Here is a 25,009-nt window from a genome sequence, read left to right as displayed (position 1 = left end):
AGTTTAAGAACCGTTCGTGTGGCTACGGAAACGCCCAGCCAGAACACACTCACTCGTAGCATGTAGTAATCGTAATATTTATATGCATTTTTTCACAATCAATTAAACTCTATAGTCAAAGACGCGTGTCGAAGGTAGATGAGCTAAGTATAACAACACGTAACCTCACTCGAACGAGAACGGTTCAAGTCATTGAACTCTACTAGCTGTAACACATACTTACATACATACACACACACAAACACTATAGCCGATGCATGCATACTCTAATTAGACACATGCAAAAATAAGACTGTCTCAGGTTAGGAATCGCGGTCCCCGTTTTTCAAAGCCCGTTCGTAGCAGGATGTTAATTTATGAACGTTTTTATTTTTTATGATTATTATGCTACATTGCGTTTTTAGAGCAAGTATTGTTTACCCTTCGCGTGGGCTTTCTCTCCTTATCCTCCCTCCTTCCGAGAGGGCACTATCGTCACCATCATTCTGTGGATTTAAGCTAAGAATCGCAAGATTCGCTTTGTTCAAAGTGTTAGTCTTTGTTTTGGGCTTTTGGGGGATGAACTTTGCGGGGAGGCCTTTTGGGCAGAAACAATAGGCACAGCCCGATCGTGTAACGGCGCTAAGGATGCTGCCTGCCGGGGAGGATACTGTGGTGGAGATGGGTGATAGAGGAAAAGAGCAGAAGAGGGGACCTTCGTGGAGAGAAAATCCCCGATCGGATAGGGAACACACACACACCCTCGGTGGGCAGCACGCTGGCGAGAGTGCGATGATGTGAGGAAGGTTTTGGGTGGATAGAGGAATCGTTAAAGACTGTTGATCATTGTCAAATGTTTTGCAAAAGTAAGAGGTAAAATCTTATCGTTTTAACGCGATTTTTGCGCGTCACGGAAGAACGAATGTAGCAAAAGAGCAAAGAAGCCATGGTTTGGTTGCGTACGCGACGCGATCGGGTGTGGATTAGAGAAAGAAGAAACTGTAAACCACAGCTACGGTAAATAGTAACATATAACAAATATACAAGTTTAAGCACATCTTTATGTACGTTATGTATCCGCTTAAACGGTGGCCATTATTGAGACCGAAAGACGAAAAGACTAGCAAGTAGCTGTAGCGTTTAGTTAGGCAGGTATTGTGCGGATGAATGCGCGAATGAATGCGTGTGTGTCGAGGTTCCGATGGATGCAGTTGGAGTGGATGGCGGAAAGCATATTGTCGTAGGGTTTAGGATATGAAAACAGTGAACAGAATAGACTGGATGATTTCCCAAATTATAAACAAAAAACGAAAAAACCCGTATAATCTTTAGAACGTAAGCCATTGACAAAGAAAGGAAGGGACGACTCACGGGTGAGTCTTGAACGGGGGCAGTGAAGAAACGTTATCGCGAGACAACAAAAAAGGGAGGAAAAAAGAAAGACCAAGCCTGAATAATCCGTTTGCGGTCGATATGAAAATCGCTAATATCTAAAGTTGAGTAGAATTAATCCCAGGCCCGTTCTGCTTCTGCTGGGTTGAAGTGAGGAGAGTAGAGAAAGAGATCCTGAAAGCTTTCTCCCTGTCTCTTTCGTATCATCCCAGATGCGGTGAACGATGGCTGTTTGAATGCATTTATTACGACGTCCGATGGCGACTGAAAGGAGTCGTGCGCGGTTTAAGAGAAGCTGGCATAAGTAGTAATCCATTTAGCATGTAAAATCACCTTCCCATCCTAAGCATAACTTATCGTCGTCGTATTTGCGTGCTGCGTATTCAGGCTTTTTTAGGTTAGCGCTTAAGTAACGAAACCGGGCCGACGTCCGGTTAAGATATGTTACTTTCAAACATGATGTTCGATCGGTGGAGTGTTGGATTGAAACGTTAATGGAAAAAGGAAGACAAATGAAGATAGAGAGAGAGAGAGAGAGAGATGGAGGGTTAGTAAGAGAAGAAAACAAACGATATTTCTGAGAGTCACATTTGCCAAAACGGGAGAGAACAAAACAGAAAACATTCAGGATACTGCCGATCGATGGCCAGCAAAAAAAAGGAGAAGAAAAAACGAAAAACCTCCCGATCGAGCTCCAAGTGGCTGCGTTCGTTCCGTTTCCTGTGTCTAGCTTGCAAACGCCATCACAGTATGCTTGGATGAAACGTCAAAACTCACACACACACACACACAGAGCTCCCATAGCGACCAACAAGATTACCTCGAATAAAAGACTTTTTTAATTGTATGCGAATGATACAAAACGGCTAGACGAAGGCTGCGCGGATCGATATGGAAGTGTGGGACGTAGTTTACTCACGCACTTTAGCCTCTGTACATAGGACATTGTTATTGTTCCGGCTTGTAGAGCGTGAGAGCTTTTCCACTTTGTGTTGCCCATTTTTCTTAATACATCCTTCCCTCAAGCGTTACACACGTTTAGTGCGAGTTTACGCTCGCTGTTGATTTAGCTTTTCGAGCGGATACACATCTGCATTCACATACCCACACACACACTTCCTGTTGTGTAAAATCACTTCGTACCTTATCGCCTTGTTCAGATTTTTCGCTAGTTTAAATTATCAGTTCCTTAGGCAGTTCCAAAAATAAATGCAACTACTGCAAACCATTATCGTGTAACCCAGCGGTGTGCGTATTTTTCTTTTGTTTCCCTTTCCTTTTTCGCTTCATTTTGCAAGCGGTTGAGAAGAAGAGTTTCGGGATGAAAATGGCGTTGCTTTCAACAGCTTTTCACGTGGCGAAATGTTACGGAAAACCGTTACATACTTCTATGCGAGAAGGTATTAGGTAGCGAAGGGAACGCGGACTCCATCACGGCGCTTGAAATGTTAATTTATTTCTGTTACGACAGTGAATATAGGTTCTAGAAACGCGAACATAGGAGCCACAGGTTTAGTTAAGATTCATAGGGCACTGCGTCACGCGCGAAAATGCGATCATTTTAAGCGAAACCAAACAAAACACCCCGTCTGTACGAAGCAAACGGCACATAATGTAATCATTTTGGAACCCAAAACTAAGCTTTTTTCGTGCGTAAATACTGCTAGCCCAAATGGGAACACTCAGGAAAGAGAATGCGTGCAATTTGAATGCGTGGCATCTTGTGTTGGAATTATGTCCCGACGAACACGCTGCGATGTTTACGACGGACCTTCTCATGTCTTAGAATAAAAACGCTTTAATACAAGCAAATGCCATTTGGAACATTTTAAAAGTGCATTAAAATAAAAAAAAACTCAAGTGTTGACTTTATTTTGCGATATCCGAAAGCGGTAGTCCGAACTCATATATTCGCCAATAAACATGCTCATTAACAGCGAATTCCTAAATAAACAAAGCAAAAAAGGTAAAATAATGAGTGAAAAAAAAAACCACCCGTGCTTTTGAACTGGCAAAACTGAGAAAATTTTATGAAAAAGTAACAGGAGAGCATGCCAGCCAAATGTTGAAATTTTTCAAAATTTTTCAAAACATTGAAACATTTTCATGAAATAATTCATGTGCTCGAAAATGTGAAAATGGTTCACTTTTTTCCCGATAGATGGCGCTAATTACGGTAAAGAGAAAATTTGCTTCCACTATTCACACATAGATGGCGCTGGTGAAACTTTTCAAAACGCTTGGACTGAAATATTTCAAACCAATTTTTGGTGAAATATTTCAGCTTTTGGCGTGCATGCGCTCCTGTTACTTTTGGGGCAAAATTTCGGAACGAAAATTTTTCGGATCGCGTCGAAAAATCTACCTACCGGCAGGTATGCGCTCCTGTTACTTTTGGGGAGAAATTTTGTGATTCGGCGGACGTTTTTTGGACGTGTTTTTTAGGCGAAACCTTTTTGAATTTTATTACGAAACAAGCCCATTTCGATGTTTTCCAGAAAACGCAAAGCTCTCGTTCCAATGCTTTATTTTCGACGGTGCGGATTTCGGATTTTAGGCGTAAAATCAAACACGACGCTGTGATTTGTTTAGTGTTACATTTTTTATGAGAAATTTTTATTGAATTTCCAATTTCAATAAGAGAAAACTGCATCTCCTGACAATATCAACTTCGTTTTACTTTTATTTGGTGAGTCTTCAAATGAAATATACATATTCATTTGAATATATATATAAGTATGTATATATATATATATATAGAATTTATAATATATACATTTTTGTCCGGGCAAAGCTAGTTACAACTTAATTTCTAGTTTTATCTTGTCATCCCTTTTTTGTTCTACGCTCTATCACCTGTCGTAATATATTCTTCTCCTCCACACCTCTCATCGCTGTTTTAGTTGCACTTTATTTCACTTTATTATGATCACCGTTTAACTCAGTTTCTTCCTCTCATCCCTCTCTCCTTTCGGTACCATTTTGTGGGTCCGTTCGCTTAGCTTTTGTTTTTTTAATCTGTTATCTTGGGTGATGCTTGAGAGCAGCTCCGATTCGCTACGATTCGGGGAGCTTTTTGCCGCCCTACTTTAGAATAAATGTATCAATGTTGTGTATAATAATAATCTATCTGCATTCTGGTATAGTATATATAGTACACAGCTTCATTTCATTTGCCAAATTGTCTCCCGTTTTCGTTCTACACAGCTACACATACTCTGCCTTCTGTGTTCCCTTTTTTTCTTCTGCCTACGATCGTATCTAAACACACCACCCTCGGCGAGTGGGGGATTCGCTTCTCATTTTATCGCAACATCACCAATCGGGTCGTATCGCTTTACGTTAAATATAATTTAATTACTAACATCAACGCTTGCAGTGTGTCCGTTCTTCCGCTTTTGTGTTGTTGATCGCTCTCTCGCCACATTCGCTCTTGTCCCAATGTTCAGCTTCCAGTGCGAGCTTTTCCAGCGTTTTCCTTGCAAACCACCAGCGTTTTCAGCTTCACGGGCACGGGTACGGGAAGAGGTTCTGGAGAATCGATCGCTGTAAAAAATAGCGCCCAAATAGCGGCGTTCGAAGATTTTTCTTTTGTATTTGGCAGAAGAACAAGCAATGGGGGAGAGCACTCGACTGGCTTCGAGGCGCAAAAAGGATGCGGATGGCGAGTTGAGGGATTCGTTTTTCTTTTGCCTGTGTGTGTTGTGTTTCGTTTCGCAAAATAAGACACCATTTTTTGAGAGACCGTTTGTCTTTTCGGCTAGTCTTTTGAAGGAAAGAGGTCCCTGGCTCACACACTCTCCTTAAACATGTCGTTTTCCCTTTTTCTTTTTGTTATTTTTTTTTCGTTTCGATTTTTGTTTTTCATTTGTTTCATTCCCTCGGTTCTCTCTCTCGTTTCGTATACTCTGGTTTGCGGTTTGCTACTCGGTTTGCGGTTTTCAAAAATACTCCTACAACTAACTGGGGGTGTTGTGTTCGTTTTTCAATCGTTTTCTGCTATCCACCCACCCAACGCACGGTGCGCTAGTTATCAATTATTTACAGTTTCTACACGAACAACACGAAAGACTGCAGCCGCTCGCGCGTGCACATCCGCCGGTGATGTATAATTCAACTAACCTCGCATTCCCGAAGGCGCTAGTCCTTTTGCTGGGAATGTGCTGCCGAGTTTTAATTTTCCACTTTTGTCTTCGCAAACCTTTAGCCGGGTTTTCCGGGTGGTTCTTCTCTCCCTGCCCCATCAGTCTGCTACTCTATGAGCTTGGTTTTATGAGTGCGTGTGTGTATGTATGTAATTTAACGTTGAATTTTGATCATTTTACTACCCAATGTATGGCGCCGTCGCGAAGAATTTTGTCTACTTTTTTTCCCTTAGCGAATATCCTTCGTGAATTGCACTTGATTCGTTTTTATTTTACGTTCGGGTTTGCTCAGTCGATTCCCACAACCCGGGGCGTGGCCGGGCGTGTTTGTGTGTATGAGTGCTCCAGCTTCCATTGAATCCACGCCATCACCTGGAGTCTGGGCGTTCGTTCGCAGTCTAACCGTTACTGATCAATCGCACCAACGCAGCAAAAGGGACGAAATATCACAAACAAAGAAAGAATACGATTTGCTCTACGGGTTGTGCTGTGGATGCACGATTTTACGGTCTCAGGAAAATTAAAGCACCACCAAAAAAACGAGCTTTGAGATGTTGGTGCTTTCGGCAAATATTTTCATCCACGTATTTTACGTTCAAGAAGTTTAAATATATTCATCTGTAGCTACTTCACATGCATTTTTAGCATTTCTATTTGTCTAATTTCAGGCTGAAAGCTCTTAAAAAAGGTTGAATTAATATGCCAATATAAAAATGTAAGAAATAATCAAAAAAATCCATAGCTTCGTCTACTGGAATAGCCATGATCGATCGCTTATTGAAATTTCGACAAACATTAGCAACAACTCTAATAAGTCGGTGGTTAACAAATGAGGGGTCATAATTAAGCTTTTTATGTCTATTCGTCACCGCGATGCGCCATTGTGAGAGGGATGTCTTTCGTTAATAGCAGAGGAACGGGCAGGGTTTCGACTTGAGTACAGCGATCACGATCGCCGGAGCTGAAGCAAGCGAATGTAAGCTACGATCGCGAACTAAAATTCCACGGTGAAGCCGCTTGTGTCAGGTATTATGGTACAGGGTTAACAACGGGTTAATTTTGTGCAGCGTGTTACATGCCGCGCTTCTTAAGATATACGTACGTACGTAGATGGGAATTATAAATATTTTCTTTGTTTTCCTTTCTTTTGTTACACAAATGCAGAAGAAGAAACATTGATTATACACTTTTACACTGACTGGTAACTAGAGTAAATATATATCATATATATAGTTTGTTTGTTCGTTCATTTGTTTGTTTGTTTTGTATGTTTCATTTCATGTTATTTGTTTGTTTGCTCATAGCTTCCTCGCGTCCACTGGTTAGCGATGCGTTGAACGTTAATCTGCCAGTGAATTTGAATAGAGCCGTAACCTCGTGTAGCAGTTTGTTGTAGCTTTTGTTTCGAACAAAACCTTCTTTTACTCCTTTAAATACTTTATAAACAACTGCGCCTTTCATCGCCTACACCCAGACACGTTTTGTACGTTAAGTTGTTTTGTAGTTTTGTGTGTATTTTGTTCATATCTCATCGGATTGCCACGTGCGACATGCTTATGATGGCGTTGCACTGAATCATGGAGCTAAAGCGATAGTAATGTTTGCACTGTCCATTTCGCCATTTCGTGTAGTACATCATTTTGAACGGGAAGAAATCGGTTCTGCTGATCAACGTATGGCAGATCGCAGAAGGCTATGTAAGAACTCTTTACACGTCTGACTATTCTCATCCAAGTGTGCTTCGACCGTAACCCAATTTTTACTGTTGCCCTGTCATAGACATTTTTGTACCAATCAACTATTTTTCCCTCCAGTGCCAATGTGTGTATCTACTAGCATACATTTCAAAGATCCACCCGAGAACCTGAGAGGAGAAAAGAGTGAAAAATAATTCGATTAAGCACAAAGTCCCGATTGCTTGGACTCGAAGAAAGGTGCATTTCACCGTGCTTGGGAAGCATTCGATAAAGAGTACCAAGATCTGCTTCATGTACTGCTTCATCCCGTCCGTTTCGATTACTTGTTGTGCTTGAATTATCTATTTTGGTTCACTTGGTTTTGTTTGTTCTTTTTTTTATGTAAACAGGCAGTGTTGATTTGCTTCCCGATTCTCACCATTGAGAGTCCTGTTTCTGTGTTCGGCAGTCCTTTTCGACGCAAAGGACCTTCCGTAATGGCTGTGACATCGATGGGTCAGCGAATTTAGATAGCTATTTGGTACGAATGAACTATTTTAGAGAGACAGAAGGATCCATGCCGTACTATAAGACACCTGCACTCTGTGTCCGCTATCATAAGCTTACGTATTTTCATGTTTAGCTTGGTTCATTTACCCCAGCCGCTGCTGGGATGCTGTATATTTGACTAGTCTGAAATGGATTTTAAACACCTCTCTAAAGCCAAATGACGTATTTTGTCCTACTGTGCGGAGTTAAACAGTATACGGATGCAGACTGGACATGGTGTATGCATGCATGCTGCAGTTTTGCCACTACGTTACGGGAAATTATAGACATTTACTCTGCATAGTAGCATATGTTGTTAATGCACTTTGTTCATGTACTATGGGTAAGGTTGTTGATATTTCTTACAGCGTAGTTCTTCAGAATCAACCACTTTTCCATCGAAAAAATCCAGAGATTTTAAGCTGCTTCGCTCATTACAGATCACGCCTGGTAAATGTTCCTTGAATTGTTTTATTCGACAAGTAAACTGAAGTAAAGAAGAAAGCATAGATTAAATAAAAAAGCGCTTATTCAGGGTTAGAAATTACACAAAAATATGCAGATAAAATAAAATAACTGAAATGTTGATATTAACTGTATAAAATTTTAAGAAACTATGAGTGTGTGTGTGATAAAAAATAACCTAGAAAAAAAGCAAATTTTACTGAGTGTTTGTTTATTATTCAATAATTAATAACAAATTATATATTCTCACCGTATCATGCACTCGTATGGTTTTTTTTTCTTCGATTAACTTTCGAGCGATGTCTTCCCCCAGACTCTAGAACGCTCGTTCTAGAAGTTATGTTCAGTATAAAAAAGGTCCACATTTTTCATCCACATTCCACTTTACTGTTTTCATTTTGATTACGTACAAAAAAAAATGTTATACTTTTTTTTCCAGATAGTCTATATCGATTCCCATGTTTTCTGCAATACGGCCCTTTGCTTGCTTTTCTTCTACCACAGATTTCAACTTTTCTTCCTCACGTTCGCTTTTACCTTCCATAAAACACAAAAATTAAAACTAACCTCAACGTGTAAACCGTATAATAGAATAGCAATAATAATATTATAATATAATAATAAAAATAAAAATAATATAATATAATATAATAATAATAATATTACAGTAGTAATAGTGACAATATTAATCATAAATTTGATGATCCGGATTGGGCAATCAATCGGTCTCTGTGTACTTCTTTCGGTATGGTGTTGTGGTGTTGGATAGACGATAAAAAAGGACTATGTACGAGGTGGTATGGGTAGCAGTGTAAGGATAGGTAAGAGGAGATGAGGAGGAAATAAAACGTTCTACTTATCACTGTGGGTGCTTGATCTTTTGCCAGCGGATCTTTATCAGCGGCCTATCAAGCATAACGAGGAAAAGGGTATAAAAACATTGATGGCGTGTAGTTACGTGCAAATGAATGTTTGTGTATGTATGTTGTGTGTGTGTGTGTTTGTTTAAATTTTCTAACCTATAATGTTAAGCCTTGCCAATTCCAACCCGAAGTAACGAACAAAGAGCTATAAGGAAGAAAAATCCGTGTCGTAGATAATAACCATAAAGTAAAAACTTGTACAACTTTTACAATTCAAATAATATATACACAACGATCACCTTAAGCGTGCACCCTGCCTCGGAGTGCTCTTGTCTTGGTTTTACTGCAGCGCGCACATGCGAAGCGAATTCTTTTTTCTTTGCTTCTCGACGCGATCATCGCTCGATAAGCATCTTCTGGCTGCAATGTTAGCAGCAAGTGCTACGCCGCGTCGGTGCTTCAACGAGTGGTGAGAAGGGGAATTGATGGGGCGTTTAGTAATGCAGCTAGCAGCAGTATCGCTTCCAGCATTCATACGGCGGTAAACAAACACTGATGATACAACGTTTGGGAATATCGAGATGTAGCTTACTATACAACAAATACAAAAAAAAAACAAGAACAAATGCCAATGCTATAAAAAGTTGTTTGTTTCCTGTTGGGCTACCTCTTCCTTATTGATCTTACCACAGAAATTAGAAAACAAAAAAAAAACATGCATCTTTATAAATATATGCACATGCACATATAAGCTTGGATGCATACATGTATTTAAAAAATCGGCCCCGGAAGGTTCGTGGTATCGAAAACAAATAGAAATTATCACAGTACACGAACTATTTCTTCTTCGACCGATAGGTGTGGTAAGTTTTGTTTTGTATGCTATGTGTTTGATAGTGATTTTATGTATGTTATACGTTGTAAAGCACCAACATATGCGGTCATCTCAAATTCTTAAACGAGAAGCGCCTCACGGGTGCACGAGCGATTTGATGATGCAGCTGCTGCACTTTGTTTCAGTGGCGAGAAACCGATTGATTTTGCTTTTTGTTTCGCTTTACTAGCGAGCTATGCGATCGCAATCTTGAACCAGCTCGAAGAAGCAGCTCTGCCTCACATCTGCTGACATTCGTCCTTCACAAGAGATCGTTCCCTATTGTGTTATTTTTTGTTTTACCATCCCGCCCGTCTCTGATTCATTCGTCTCACGGGGCAACCTTTGCTATTATATTTTGGTTTCGGTTATCATCTCCTATCGCTGGTCAGAGAGGTTTGTTACAGGTTTTTGCTTTTACCATTAAGCGACACACAACACGCACACCCAATTTTTACGCTTCCTTTCCAGTACGCGACAGAGAAAGAGAGCGAAAAAAAGAGAGAGAGAAAGGGTCTACTTTCTCCTTTCATGTGACGTACGTCCGTTAGCGATCCTAGCGCCGATCGTCATTTTCATTAGCTTTTTACATGTGGTGTGTTAATATGTGTGTGACCATGGGCGTAAATTCCTGTCGTTACACCAAACCGCGCTCATGATTTGTTTCTTTTTATAACTTTGCACTAAAGTTAGAGGTATTTCTATTTGCGTTCATTATTATTTTAATCTTCGTACTCTTTTTTTTGTAACCAGTTTCCATCAATTTTATCATGGTTTGCTAATATGCGTACGAAGCATGCGCCACACACCTGTTACATACGATGATAACATACAACTCCGCCGCCGACGTGACTGTTGCTTAGCCTATTGTTCCTGTGTAACGTATGCACGACGGGGTGTTTTATTATGTACAATTTTTTACGCTAGAATACGATAGAATTACTTCAAAACGGTCTTCCCCTTCTCACACACGCACACGCTAACCATCATCGTCTCACCGTTCGTTTGCTCCTCTTTGTTCTACTTTGTATGTTTTAATTTTTACATGCACATCATCACATGCACATTATTTTCCTTCCTCCTCGATCGCTCGACTGTACGAGTTTCAAATTTCTTTACACGAGCTTTCTGGTTTAAATTTTTTACTTTGTTTTCAACATCAAATCACAAATCGGTTGTATCATTTGTTGCGTCGCTCTCCCGGTGCCGTGTGAAACAGCGGCATTAGGCAGAGACGCGCCCTGCGCCCTCTGCCTGCTCCCTCCACCGGGTGAGCCGGTTCAGTACACTTGCATGGTATTATGCTTTTCGGGTTTTACTTTCCTTAGCTTAGTAGTGTCTAACCGCCCCACCGGTGTGCCAGCCACAGGAAGCTCGGGCTACTTGCGCACATTCGATGGGGCCACAGCACGACGCTTGCTATGCACGTTTGATTATTGGCTACACGTTTACGACCTTGTCGCCGTTCGGTCTCGAGAGTGTTTTCCGTTGATTTCTTTTTGTCTTTTGTCTTTCATGGAGTACGCTTGGGTTCTGCTACAGTTCGGCCAGCTCATAGCCAGCCTCCAACCAGTGAAGCCATCTTGGGGCACGACTTGGTTACTGTGTAGCAAACGTCGACGTATACTGGGATGCAGTAGTACTCCATTACTGACCTGGGCCCCGGTCGGTGGTGAGGCCTCACGATCACTTCAGTCCGACAGAAGCTTTTGCAGAAGAAGGGATGAATTTCTCGGGTCACCGACTCGTGTTTCCTCCGAAAAACTCTGCACGTGGGATTCGGAAACGGAAGAAAGAAGACAAGAAGAAAAACAGAAATACACGGGATTAGATAACGCTTCTTGTAACGCGTGGCGACGCGCGCTGATAGTGATCACCGCCTCTATCACTTTGTTTTTTTGCTGGCGAATGACGAATGACAAAACGACTGATGAGAGGTTGGCTGGATACATGGTTGACACACTACTGAAAAGCGATGAAGTTTGATGAAAGCGTATTTTTTTGTATGCTTGAGATTTGGCAAAAGCAAAAGAGCGTTCGAGAAAAACAAACAAACAAAAAGCAAATATTACTATCGGGCCATTTGGTTGGGGATGAGATACGTGTGTAAGGGTTGCGTAAGGTCACAAGAGACCTGTTTCGTGTCAACTGCGTACCGGCCTTAGAGGATTCGGCCTCTGTTTATCCGTCGAACAACGTGCATCTAAGAACGGTGGTTCCCCAAAACATGTCCTTATGCTAAAAAAAGGATATGCGCCGTCCCCGAAACTGAAAACCAAAAAAACCCATAGCGTGTCCGTGCGTCGCGCAAAAGATGATGCTGAGTTTGAACGTATGAATTGCTTCCACGATTCGAAAACATTCCTTCCGGTTTGGGGGAAACGAAAACAAAAATGGACATGAATTGTGCCCGTGTGTAGCAACACTCTCGTCTATGGTATGCTGGAGCCTTTGCCTGGTGTGCATTGCTACGTGGAGTTTTGTGGTGTTTCAAAAACTCGGCGCTGCTTACCACCACCGGATAGGGGTTGTGATTTTCATCTTCCGTTGGATGGACAAGCTTGTCGTATTGGCTGCTCATAGCCGACAGTTTTTCAGTGACCGCCGAGGGGTCATCAGTCGACGTGTCCCTGTCAGCAGCAGCCACAGCAGCAGCAGTTCCGTCGGTTGACCTCGACGAGGTTCGCGCAGGACTTGTAGGGGTGGTTTTTCGAGTTTTGGTTACTTTTTTGTTTTGGTTTTTGTTTTGATAACGAAACCCCCAAATACCAGACGAAGCATCGGAGCGAAGAAAATAAACAAAAGCAAACGATTAACTCGCGACAAATGCCTGCTCGAGCATCAACAATATCCTTTTTCCCAACCCCTTTCCGCGATCGGAGCGTCAAGGAAGAAAAAGTTCGAGCCACTGAACCAGCCAGTCTTACAATACTCGCGCCCTGTATGCCCGGGAGGGACTCCCGATATCACTAACCTTTCTGGGTGAGATGGTAATTGAACAGCATCGATGGATCAAGACCGGTGGAAGTGCTACCGCTGTGTAGCATCGCCCCGGACATGCCGGTGTCCGTCGAGGATGTCCTTGATCCTCCTGCACTCCCACTACTACCAACACCGATACCACCACTCAACATGTTGGACATGGCACTGCACACACCGTTGCTACTGCCGACGACGGAGGCATTCATACCGCCTCCACCGGTAACACCTCCACCACCACCACTACCAATACCGCCGGTGATATCGTTACAGGCCTGCAGCGACATGGACCCGAGCGGGGACAAACCCATCGGACTACTGTGCGATGGTGGCCGTTGCGCTCGGCCACTGACAACGGCCCGCAGCTCCTGCCGCACCAGCTCCGAGTGGTTCAGGCTCTGGCCACCGGAGTTGGTGCCATTGCTAAGGCTGCTGCTGCTGCCGCCACTGCCGCCACCGCCGCCGCCGCCGCCGCTACCCATACTACTTCCACCACCGATAATACCACCGTTGACACCTGCGAATAAAATGTTTTTTGTTTTGATTGAGCGACGGTGGGGTCAGGCTACAAAAATTTCTCCTTCTCTGTCCGTGCAGATGGGCCCACACTCTCACACTACACAGTCGAGGAAGGACGAGGATTTGGTACATGTACATCGAGATGGTGTGGCATGTGTGAGCACACGGAACGGAAAGGATATGTGTTATGCACAGTAAAATCCACATACATCCCCCGGCGCGGCTAATGAGAGTGCAAAAGATGACAGAAACACATCGATGAGGATATACGTACACGCTGAGAGAGGGTGTGTTAAAATTGACGGTGCGCGAAATATGTACAAGAATAAAACAAAACCGTCCCCATGGAAGTAGTGGTGGTGGTTGTTGGTGTGATTCACGGTGGCATTAATGGCAACCAAGATGTGGATTTCGTATGACCCAGTCGATCTACGGCTAACTTCATCGCGGATCGTTCGCGCTTGTTCGCGCTCATTGGCATCAGTTCCCTCCCATCCATTGTTGTACAATGAGTGTATTACTTCACCTGATGATCACCTTTGGTCATTTAACCCATTAGACATTAAAAATTCGCTTAAAAAAATTGTAAGTTAGTTACGACATAAAACATAAACACACAGTTTTTGATGGACGAAACACATAGCTTACACCCAGCGGGAAGATAAGTAACACACAACGAACACGAAGAAGATGGCGTGTAGAAACGACCGAGTGAATGAGCGATAAGAGAAACGCGTATGAAGGCTCTCCCGTTACATCCCCCCAGGACCCATGGAGAGAAAAGCGGGAGTAAAACCACCCCCAAACCACGAACCGTTGACAGTGTGATAAGCCAACACTATGTTTATGCGAGTAAATGACACGAGCACAACTCAGGTCCGAATGAAGCAACAAAAAAGGCGACGGGGGTGGGGGAGAGTAAAGAAAAAGCTTTCAGTATTTGCCAGTAGCCGATTGGAAGATGAAAAGATGCGGTTGATGATGACACAAACAACAGAGAACAGAGAACATGAAATAGGAGCAGAGAGCACGATAGTTGGGAAGGAGTTGATGAGCACAGAGCATAGGTTGGATAAACAGGTAAAGCACATCCACGCATAGCAAACACGCACTACTCCCCACGCACCGGAACACCTTGCTCTCGTAGATCACGAAACGCAGAACTATTGCCCCATCGATCGGGATTCGATCAGCTCAGCGTTACTTATTTTCTGAAGGTGTCAGGTCAGAGTGACTCCTTGGGCTTGTTCGAAACAGGGGCAGTTAGATATGTTTTGTCCTTGACCGACTGAGCGAGCAAACTCGGTAAAGCTACTTTGCTTGACAGGTGCCTAATGACACCAGAATCCTAGAATGGTGGCTTCGTTTCAGCGTGCAGTGCGAAGGCTGGCTAGTTCTGCATGAGTTTTGTCAGATGATCAAGTACTTGCGTACAGCTCAGATTTTTTTTATCGCGTGTAGTGCATATCCTTGCGAGATGTGGCGTGGTTCGTATGGCAATATGGGTGGATGTGCGAGGGGGTGTGTGTGGGTGCTTGTGGATTGTGGGTTCGTTGCGTCTCTTACCAGTTTGACTGCGATTGAAGAAATCGCCTGGTGAGGTCGCCGTGTGCTGCTGCATTGCTGCCGCATTCCCGAACATCATACCGTAACCGGTGGCGTCCGGACCGGGCCCATGTCCACCGTACGCGGAACGGGGCGATCCTGCGAAAACAGCGTGCCTTTAAGAGTGTTCTTGTTCTCTTCCTCTGCCAGCTACGGGCCAGCAGCCGATCGATTGTATTTCTTCCTACTAAGCTACCGCGATATCTCTAACGCTTTGTTTTTGTGCCCGACCGCAAATACAAAACCCCTTCGGATCCAATTATCCCTACCGACCAGCTTCGGCATAGAGGCTCTCCTACTCCGGCTGATTACGGAAGTAACCGATCGGACCACACGGATAGTAGCAAGTACGGGGCGGGTTAATACGGCACTAGCGCTTCATTAAAGCTTACCTGGCAAGTGTTGAGTTGCTTGCGGCGGCACACTGCCTTGCCGCTGGAGCCTCATCTGCTGGGTGGCATACACGTTGTTGGCAAAGTTCGGCGCAGATACACCCACTGGCGAGGGGCTGGGTGGACCTGGAAATCCGCCGCCATCCACCATCGAGCCACCGAACGCGTTCTGTTGACGGGGTGTTCCGGGACTGTTAAGCGTATTCCGTTGCCTTTGAGGTGGACCGACAAACTGTCGATTCGCAGCGGGGTTGAATCCACCCACGGACTAAAACAGAAATGAAATAAATGAATTCCCAAGTCGCACTGCTACGTGATAGGGTCTTACCGAAAGCTGAGCATTTAGCATTGGATTTTGTTGCTGAATAGATAGTCTCGCATTCGTGTTCTGTTGCCACTGCTGTTGTGCTTGTTGTTGCTGCTGCTGCTGTTGTTGTTGTTGTTGTTGCTGCTGCTGCGGCGATTGGCCCGGGACGACTACGTTCGGTTGATTGACCGCTTGGCCTCCCACCCCAGCGCCAAATGGCGGCTGGCGAGGTGATAGCTGTTGATTTACGTTACCACCCGCATTGCCAAAACCGGATACCATCTGTTGCAGCTGAGGAGATAATCGGTGGCCTGGATTGTTGTTGAACGGATTGCCTTGGAATCCTGGCATGTGTGCGGGTGAAGAGAAACAAAATATGAGCGTACAAATCGCAACCTTTAATCGGTATGTGCTTCGTACCTGCTTGTTGCGGACTTAGCTGTGCACGTTGGCTAGGACTCAGCTGCTGTTGCATCAGGCTCGGCGAAAATCCAGGACTGAGCTGTGAATCCGGCACATTATTTGCACGGGTAAGCGTAACGTTGGGAGCTAAAATGCGAAAATCTAACGTTAAATCACTGCAATTACGAGACGATAGCCGTCGATGTCGAGACTTACGTCCAAGGTCAGAGTTCGCGGTAGGATTCACGGTCACGACCATTTGCTGCTTCTGCTGCTGCTGAAGCAGTCGTGTCCGTTGTTGTTCCTGCAGGATACGATCGCGGTTCTGATGTAGCTTTTGCATGGCGAGTAAATTCTGCGGCACGCCTGGATTACCACCGCCCATCTGACCCTGTGGTATTCGCATCCGTTGCGTGTACACTGGCGGAGGTGTGAAGTTTTGGTTTGCTCCCGATTGTGACGACTGTTGCTGCTGCTGCTGCTGCATGTTGCTACCCGAGCTGACTGCAGGACCACCACCACCACCACTGGCACTACCCGTAGCGCCGCTTCCAGGACCAACACCAGGGCCACTGCCGCTTGGACCCATGGGGCCCATGTTGGGTCCACTTCCACCGCCGGAACCGCTACCACTGCTCGCTCCGCCGGCCATCGCGTGCATCGGATATGCCGGAGGACTTCCGCTGAACTGTGGCTGTGGTTGCGGTTGCAACGGGGAGCTAACGTTTTCGTACTGCATCAACGATTTTTGGATCGCGTTTATCGCCAATTTTTCATGAATATCTGGTTGGCTAGTTTGCGACGGCACAACCGAAGATGTAGACGATTCGATTGGACTTAAGCCTGCAACAAATAAAAAGCACCAAGAGTGTTAGTGAAGAGTTGAAACACCACACACAGCTGTAAGATAACGCACCTAAGATACTGTTGAGTTCGCTTTCAGCAAAGTCGCCCTCTGGTGCAATGTCGATCACGTGGTTAAGTATTTCGTTGAGTTCAGGATCCCACTCGGAGACGGGTTGCGTCGAAGTGCCGGACGTCGATGTCGCAAACGAACCGCTTCCGGCTGATCCGATACCCGAGTCCTGTATCGCGGGCGAGAAGTTCTGCTGCCGATGAGCGGCCAGCATTTGCTGCTGCATCAACGAAGCTTGTTGCTGCTGCTGCTGCTGCGAATGGTGTTGCTGATGCGGATGTGGTGGAAGATGTTGTTGTTGCTGAAGATGCTGCTGATGCGCCTGCGGATGCTGCTGCTGCTGCTGATGGTGGTGCTGTTGCTGCTGATGGTTGAGGTAGATATCGGAGGATGTTGGAGGCTGTTGTGATTGAGAAGGCATAGCTGACTTGCGCATCTGCTGCTGTTGTTGCTGCTGTTGCAGGCGCATTTGGTTCAGCTGTTGTACTTGTTTTAAATTATTGTTGCTCGTCGTTAGGTTGTTGTTGTTGAGTGTCTGATTTGGCGCGGTCGAACTCGAAACGTTTGCGAGTTGACGAGCCAACCCCGAGTTTGGTATGTCCGGGATGATGCGATTGAAGGGCATTGCGGTCTGCATTGGCATAGGTGCTTTGGCCGGGTTGGCCAGCAGTGAGGCTAACATCTTGTTACGCTCGCGTAACTTAGACGGCCGGTTATCCGTTCGCTTGACGGCAGACCCTTCGTCCGGTTCGGTCGAAGGTCGTTTGCGATCATTGCTTTGTACCCGTAGCATCTGGATCAGCTCTTCGTTGTTCAGTGGAGCTGGATTATGCTCCTTTGGTTCATCCTAGGAGAATAGTAAAAAAATAACAGACGTTTCATTAGTGAACATGATATTGAAACATTTCAGGGTGACATCGTGCGCAATGTCGTTTTGTTGAGATAAATGGCTGATATGATGAAGTTCTGATTGCGTATTCGTACAAATAGTACATAATTGTTTTCAAAAACGAATGGGATCGCTTGTTCGGCACGAAATGTGGGAATGCAATAACAAGAGTATCACGTATAATAGTTTTTTTGTATATAATAATAAACCAATCCGTTTCATCTCGTAACACAAGGAAGTAACGCTTCACGTTGATCGTGGACTGAAGGTGTAAAAAACGTATTTCGTTTGTTCGTTTTGATCGTGAGAATCAAATACCGCGTTTTAACCTCGACAACACTTACTTTAACCTTCTGCAGTTGCTTCAGAAGTTCGCTAGGACCTTGCCGGTTGCGGGCGTCACTATCGTCATCATCACTTTTGTCGTTGAGTAGCTGGAATATGATGTTTGAGTATGAAGAAGGTTAAACATGATATTCATGTTTATTGCATTGAGGTTTCTAATTTCTATACCATCGTGCCAGTTCAATTAAAACAAAAACGTGTGTTAGAACGATCAGCAGCAAACAAAAATCAATAATCAGGCACAATAAGTCAACGAAAACCTGCAATACGTGATTGCGTGATGGGGTTAGCTAATCAGTGGGACTAGTCAGTGAATGGTCGACAGATATGTCGAATAGTTAACCGATGAGAAAAGAATAGCATGGTTGATCAATGCCAGTGTGCATGAGGGATTGTGCACAACTCGCAGAGCAGTTCCAACTTTTTTGCAATTAGTTTTCATGGTGAATATGTACGAGTTAAACTAAGATCGCCGTGCTCGTTTATGAAATATGCTAGTTAAGTTATAACTTAAGATCGATAAGATAATAAGCAAAGTTGAATGTAAAGTATTGACGGTAACATCGGATCTACAAACAATAGAAACGAAACAAGACTGGTAGTAAAGGAGCATGGTCGTACCTGTAACAGCATATTATTGGTACTGGATTTACTATTTTCATTTCCTGAGCGAGCTGTTAACCCCAGCCCACTAACACCACCACTGTTACCACTACCTTGCGTTGGGGTTCTAACTGACTGAGGTATACGTTGTGAAAGAGATGTGGTACTTAATTTATTGCCATTATTATCCTTATCTTCTTCGGAATTTAGCAACCCCTACAAAACGAAACCAACAAATTATACATATAGAAAAGAGAGTAAGAAGAGAAGAAGAGAATTATACGATAGGAGGAAGATGAGCTATTAATGATAGAAGGGTGTATAAAACAACATAGCTAGAATTTCCAAAGACACAGAAATAGAGAATCAAAACATGTGCACGAAGGATTTTCCAAACATGTCGCGCGCATCAAGAAAGTACTTTCGATATGTGCGAGTATTGAAGTACTTCCTTTCAAAAATCAATACGCAGTGAGTGACAGAACATCCATTTTCATCCATTTCATTAACAGTAGTCAAGCTTCGTAATGTATATACCATGCAAGATTCGACAAAAGTTCGTGATATAAGCTGCGATTTTGAAACTTGGGATAACATCAACGATCGTTTCGAACAAATAATAAAACACGAGGGAATAGTTCCCAACTTCTAGGACAACAGTAAGGATAAATTATGCAGTGGAATGCCAAATAGCGAAGGAAATACTTGAACACATTAACGCAATACATAACAATATGATTGTTCAAGTTAAAATAGGTAGAGGAGCATCTGATACAGAAACTAAATGCTCTCTGTTCATTCAAAGTAAATAGCTAATGCAATAAAGGGGAAGGTCAATGAGATTGTTTCTAAAGGCTAGTATAAATACGTGTATAGCACGTTCAATGTTAGGATGTTCAACCGAGAGTACCGACTAACAATTACGTCATTACAATGTTTCTATCGCGAAGAAAACTATTTAGTTCAAATATATTTAATGCTAAATGTTTGAAGCAAAATGTTAAATCTACAAGGTTAGTGGTTTTTCTTCTACCATGATCTACTATCCAACACCAACGAGATGAGATTATTTTTTTTTAATGTAGGAATATATCATACTATTTATTACTAACACGTTTTTAAGTGCCTCATTGACGTACCTTTAAGATTCGGTTCGGATTCCGATGATCGTGGTCCATATCCAAACCGGACGAGGACGAGGCATTTGAGTGAGGTCGCTTGGTTGTGAGCAGGTTCCGCAACCGCTCGGAATCGTGCGTATTCGATGGAGCCTGAGGTTGCTGCTGAAGGTGCTGTTGGTGTTGCTGGTGTTGGTGATGTTGCTGCTGGTGCTGCTGCCGCTGTACCATTTGCTGCGACTGCATAGAGGACTGATGCTGTTGCATCGGTGACATATGAGGATGGTGTTGTTGCTGCTGCTGCTGTTGCTGCGATTGCATATCTTGCAGCTTATCCTTGCTGTCGTCAAACGGAAACTGAAACGCGTTTGAACCGAATGGCGTCCCAGTGTTGTTGTTGTTGTTGTTAGTATTGTTGTTGTTATTGTTTAAGGACATGTTGGTATTCACGAGGCCACTTCCGCTTCCACCACCACCTGCTCCCCCATTGTTGTTGGAAGGTGACGGCATTCCGCCCATCGTGTTGCCTGAGTAGTACGGCGTCATCGGCGATGCGCACATTGGAGCGGCCGCTGGGCTGTACGCGCTGACGGACGGAGGACGCGGGGTGCTGACCGGAGTTACACTGGTCCGGGAGTCGGGCCGCGAGTCCCAGCCGACACCGACCGACTCCATATCGAACGTGGAATGTGGAAAGTCGAGCTCAAAGTCCGAGTTGAAGAAGTTACTGTTGTCGGAGGATGGAGCACACAGGAGCGAGGAGGAGTTTGGGTTGCTGCGCGGGGACACGATCGAGCCCATGGCGGATCCAGGACCTATGGCCACATTTCCTCCGGCGCCCATACCACTAAGCACAGACGCGCCAGGTCCCGTAGCTCCACCACCAGGACCTCCTCCCATGCCGCCGGGTCCGCTCATGGTTCCACCCGTCATGCTACCTCCTCCTCCGAGCATTCCCGATGCGTTTGGACCGCCGCCGCCTCCACCAGCTCCGCTTCCGCTGCCTCCGTTAAGCACACTCGACATCAACGGACCACCCATATTACTAACTCCCTGTGTGATTTGGGCCATGTGCCGAGCCACGACCTCGTTGCTCCCGTTTAGGCCGCCGCCCGTCACCGAGCTGCTAGTGCTTGGCATTAGCAGACCCAGGGACGAGGATGAGGTAGGATTACTGCTGCTACTGCTACCGTTGTTGCCGCCGTTGTTATTGTTAATGTTACTGCCGCTCATTGCTGCGCTAAGGCCACCACTGCCGCCTCCCATCACCATTGCACCGTTGCCCCCGCCGTCCGCCGATAGCATGGTGACTTCGTTCTCCGTCAGCACGGTACAGATGGCCATTATGAAGTCCGATTCATTTGGTTTCGTGCAGCGGAAGAGCTTCGATTGCGTCTTCACGTGCACGTACACATCAGGGCCGCCGAGGCGCAAGCGGTACGTCAGCTCCAGCGGAGTACCGTTGGCCGAACGGACGTTGCTGAGATGTTCGTTCAAACGCGGACGGTCCTGATAGTGGCAGATGTCGTATATTGACCGTATAGTCTCTTTGGTAAGATTTCCTGCAAACTGTTTCCTTAGCGTCGATGAGTCGTAATCTGAAACGTAGTGAATGGATAATAATCATTACCACTGTCTTGTTTGGGGCGTGAGCTGCTGTACATACCTATAATGTTACCACTAGTATCCAGCTTCAGCGTTAGCTGTTCGTCCAGCGTTTGTGGCATAGTGGTCGTTTCAATGGATGCTTGATCGTCCTCGGGTAGTGTAATTAGACAGAGCACCGAGGACGATTCTTCCGTATCATCCTTTACGGGAGCGGAAATAATGAGCAGATCCTTGTACTTCTCCAAGCGTTGCTGCTTTTGCTCGATCGTTTCGTTTGCTCCTTCCGGCGCCCTCAGTAACCAACGAATCTTTGTCCGAATGGTCCGCTTTGGCGTCTGATAGAACATCTGAGAAAGGAAAAGGAAAAAACGACAACGATGCAATATAGAACTGATGCTGCAGGCAAAGCACGGTTCTTCGTGGCGAAGATGAACTTACCTCATTTTGATCCCAGTTTAGCTCAAAGGAATTCTTATTTAAAATAGGACTCAGCTTTGAATGATCACCAGTATGCAGGTACGAATAGATAGACTGTCCGTGGAGCTCCGTGCGCGAGTAGTGCAGTACGTCGCGGACGTTCTCCGTGGCACATTCAATCACACCCTCCGAGTTGATCTCGAGTAGGGCCCAGCCGACGTTCGAGATGTAGTGCTGCACTGCCTCGAAGTAAGCCGACTTTTCCGGCGAGTGGCCGTTCACCGAAGGTTCCGGTAGTGGCGGTTCAGTGGATGAGACCTCCCCCTGTTGCACTGGGTGCAGTTTGCAGGAAGCGGAACAATCCGGCGAGCATTTGGAACACCGCGAACCTGTTAGATTCGGGTTTCCTTGCTCTAGCATATGACGAAACTGTAAGAGAACGAACATAGTGGTGAGTTGCGATTACATTGAGAACGCGACAGCCAATCCCGAACTAAGAATAATATCCGCTAAATTACAAACTCATCCATGGAGCGCAATCTTTCTCCAACGGAATACGATAACGTACCAAGCTGCAAGCAGTACAAACACAACATCAGTTGACGAGGATGGTGCAACTAATCAGTTTACAAACATCAAGCACAACACAAATGAGGGATGCAGTTGCGATTCGTCAGCATGCTGTTCTTGCGGTTTGCATGACCACATGAAAGTGGTTAAGCGCAACTGGCAAACGGACACATTCCGTGGAGGATTGCGAACAGTATAGAAATTTTGCGAATCAATAAGCTGCCGGCACAGTGCAACCTGAAGGTGCTTACGATCGGCTCGTAAATTGTCACTGTCTTGTGAAATTGCTACCTCCATCGCGGTGAACGCGCGAAACAGGTTCCTAACGAGAAACATTCTACCATTCCGCTGATGTTTGCAGATAAACTTACCGTTCGTACTACTTCACTTAATATCGCCGCTTTGTCTGGTTTACAGGCGGTCATATCCCGCTTGATCTGCAGGAACTCGCCAAGTTGCTCAATGTACTCATTTTCTAGCTCTCGGCGACGTTTCTCGTTGTTGCACTTGTTGATCTGCGATTGTGGCTGCTGGCAATAGCGTAAACGGCAAAGACAGAGAAAGGTTGTCGCAACCCAAATCGAGTCAGTAAACGTCAGACGACGAAACGGAGCAAACGGAGCTGCGTTGCATCCTTGGGATTGGGATCGCTTACCTTCGCGTCTGGCTTGCGGCGTATCTTTTTCGATGCGGTAGGCGGACAGGCCACGGATGGTACGACGACATTCATTATTTTTGACTGGCTCTGCAGTTGTGATGCTGGAGCTGCTCCCGATGTAGCTGTTGCGGCAGCTGATTGCGGCGCGTTGATTTGGTGTTGCAACTGAGATGATGGCTGCTGGGCGCTGGAGGAATGTTGCTGTTGATGTATCGGCAGTGTTGAGGCTGACAGTCCACCGAGTCCACCCAAACTTTGGCCACCGGTTTGCGATGTGGAGTAGAACGATGCTTGAGACGGTTGCGTTGGCTGCGACAATTGTGTATGGACAAGCCACTGGTCCGGCAGTGGTAGTTCACATGGGCCAAGCCTGCGAAAGGACACGAAACGAATCGAAATTGAGAGGTTAGTTACGAGAACCAACAGTTATGCTCCCCAAAATTGGTGTGCTTTATTGTAGAACTTTACATTGCGCGACAGGGGTTGATGATTTCGACGCCAGCACCTATCGGAGAATCAACTCCACGCGGAGACTTCTATCACTCATTAATCGTAACTTGTGCAATCAGCAGTTATCAGCAGGCGAAGACCCACGGCCACCTTTTAACGTGTTTGAGGGTGCTCGTGCTCGTGTGTGCGTTAGGGTGACGATGGGGCGAAGCAGAATTAGATGATTTCTTTTGAAACACATCCACACCGGTGCCGTCTCGTTACCAATGTTCGTCAATTAATTTGTACCCATGGTTTACTACAACACGGTGAGTAGCAGATTTCGCTGGCTCATTTTATCGCGACGGATTGTAAAAACAGCCTACATACATCATTTTTATCGGTCGGTTTAGCACGACAAATTACAATCGAACACCTGTAGTGATTATAATGGAGTTGCGACCACCTGTGACTGCTTGTTACGGTACTAAGATCCGCTTGTGTGGACACGCGTCGATTTCACGGACAATCGGAAGTATTCTAAGATCAATTTGGTTAGTGCAATTTTAAGCCACACCCGGTAAAAATATATACACAAATCTTCCGTTTTCTCAAAACTGATACCATGCGCAAATATGATTTTTAAATTTGGTATCGATTTTTCCTATTACCGTTGATCGCCAGAGTGAGTGAAAAACGGTCGTGTTATGATGTGTATCTCAACAGAAATACACTTTGTTTGAACGTAAAATGAAATCAATTCATCACCAAACAAACGACACACACGAAGCACTCCTCCGGGACGGAATTCGACCTGCCGTTTACTGGGACTTTAGTGGACACAGGTCCACCCACGACCAACGACTGAGCCCATGGACCGCACGGTTTATTCGATTTATTTATTACACCCTAAGGTGTGTTATCAGTTTACAAGCGGTTCAAGTTTCTGCCATTCGTCTCGTCAAGGCTCTTGTCATCACTTGTGCCGTACGCCTCATAGTAGTATACGTCTTTTCGCACAATCAGCGACGCTAGTGGAGGTTCTGTGCGTTTCGAGGGGGCTGATGATATGATACACATTGTGATAATGCATAGCCAACCGTTTTTCAAAACATGGATGGGATACATCTTTCAACAGAATGGTCGGATTTGGCAAACATTAATTAGCGTTTTAACTGTCGCAAGAAAAAATTTGTGACGTCAAATTTTCAAATAATATTTTTATGAAAACCATAAAAATGAAAAACAAAAAGAAATATAGCACCTTAGTAACAATATACGACGAGAAAATTAAAATTCACATAAGTTT

General features: G+C 44.7%; 1 protein-coding gene across 1 annotated transcript; it reads right to left on the bottom strand.

Moving 5' to 3' along the window:
• Positions 1-11,680: 11,680 nt before the first annotated feature.
• LOC128722757 (neurogenic protein mastermind) lies at positions 11,681-24,780 on the bottom strand. Its single transcript, XM_053816437.1, has 17 exons — positions 24,681-24,780; positions 24,167-24,197; positions 23,269-23,641; positions 22,985-23,143; positions 22,065-22,472; positions 21,685-21,973; positions 20,040-21,616; positions 18,919-19,116; positions 18,297-18,386; positions 17,064-17,910; positions 16,364-16,990; positions 16,166-16,294; positions 15,767-16,089; positions 15,444-15,706; positions 15,008-15,162; positions 12,918-13,439; positions 11,681-11,709 (listed from the first exon to the last, which is right to left on the bottom strand). The coding sequence occupies exons 1-17, from the start codon at positions 24,778-24,780 to the stop codon at positions 11,681-11,683; spliced, it is 6,120 nt and encodes a 2,039-aa protein (XP_053672412.1).
• Positions 24,781-25,009: the final 229 nt, after the last annotated feature.

This window comes from Anopheles nili, chromosome 3, assembly GCF_943737925.1.
Source record: "Anopheles nili chromosome 3, idAnoNiliSN_F5_01, whole genome shotgun sequence".
Lineage (NCBI taxonomy): Eukaryota > Metazoa > Arthropoda > Insecta > Diptera > Culicidae > Anopheles > Anopheles nili.
This window is presented reverse-complemented; position numbering and strand designations above follow the sequence as displayed.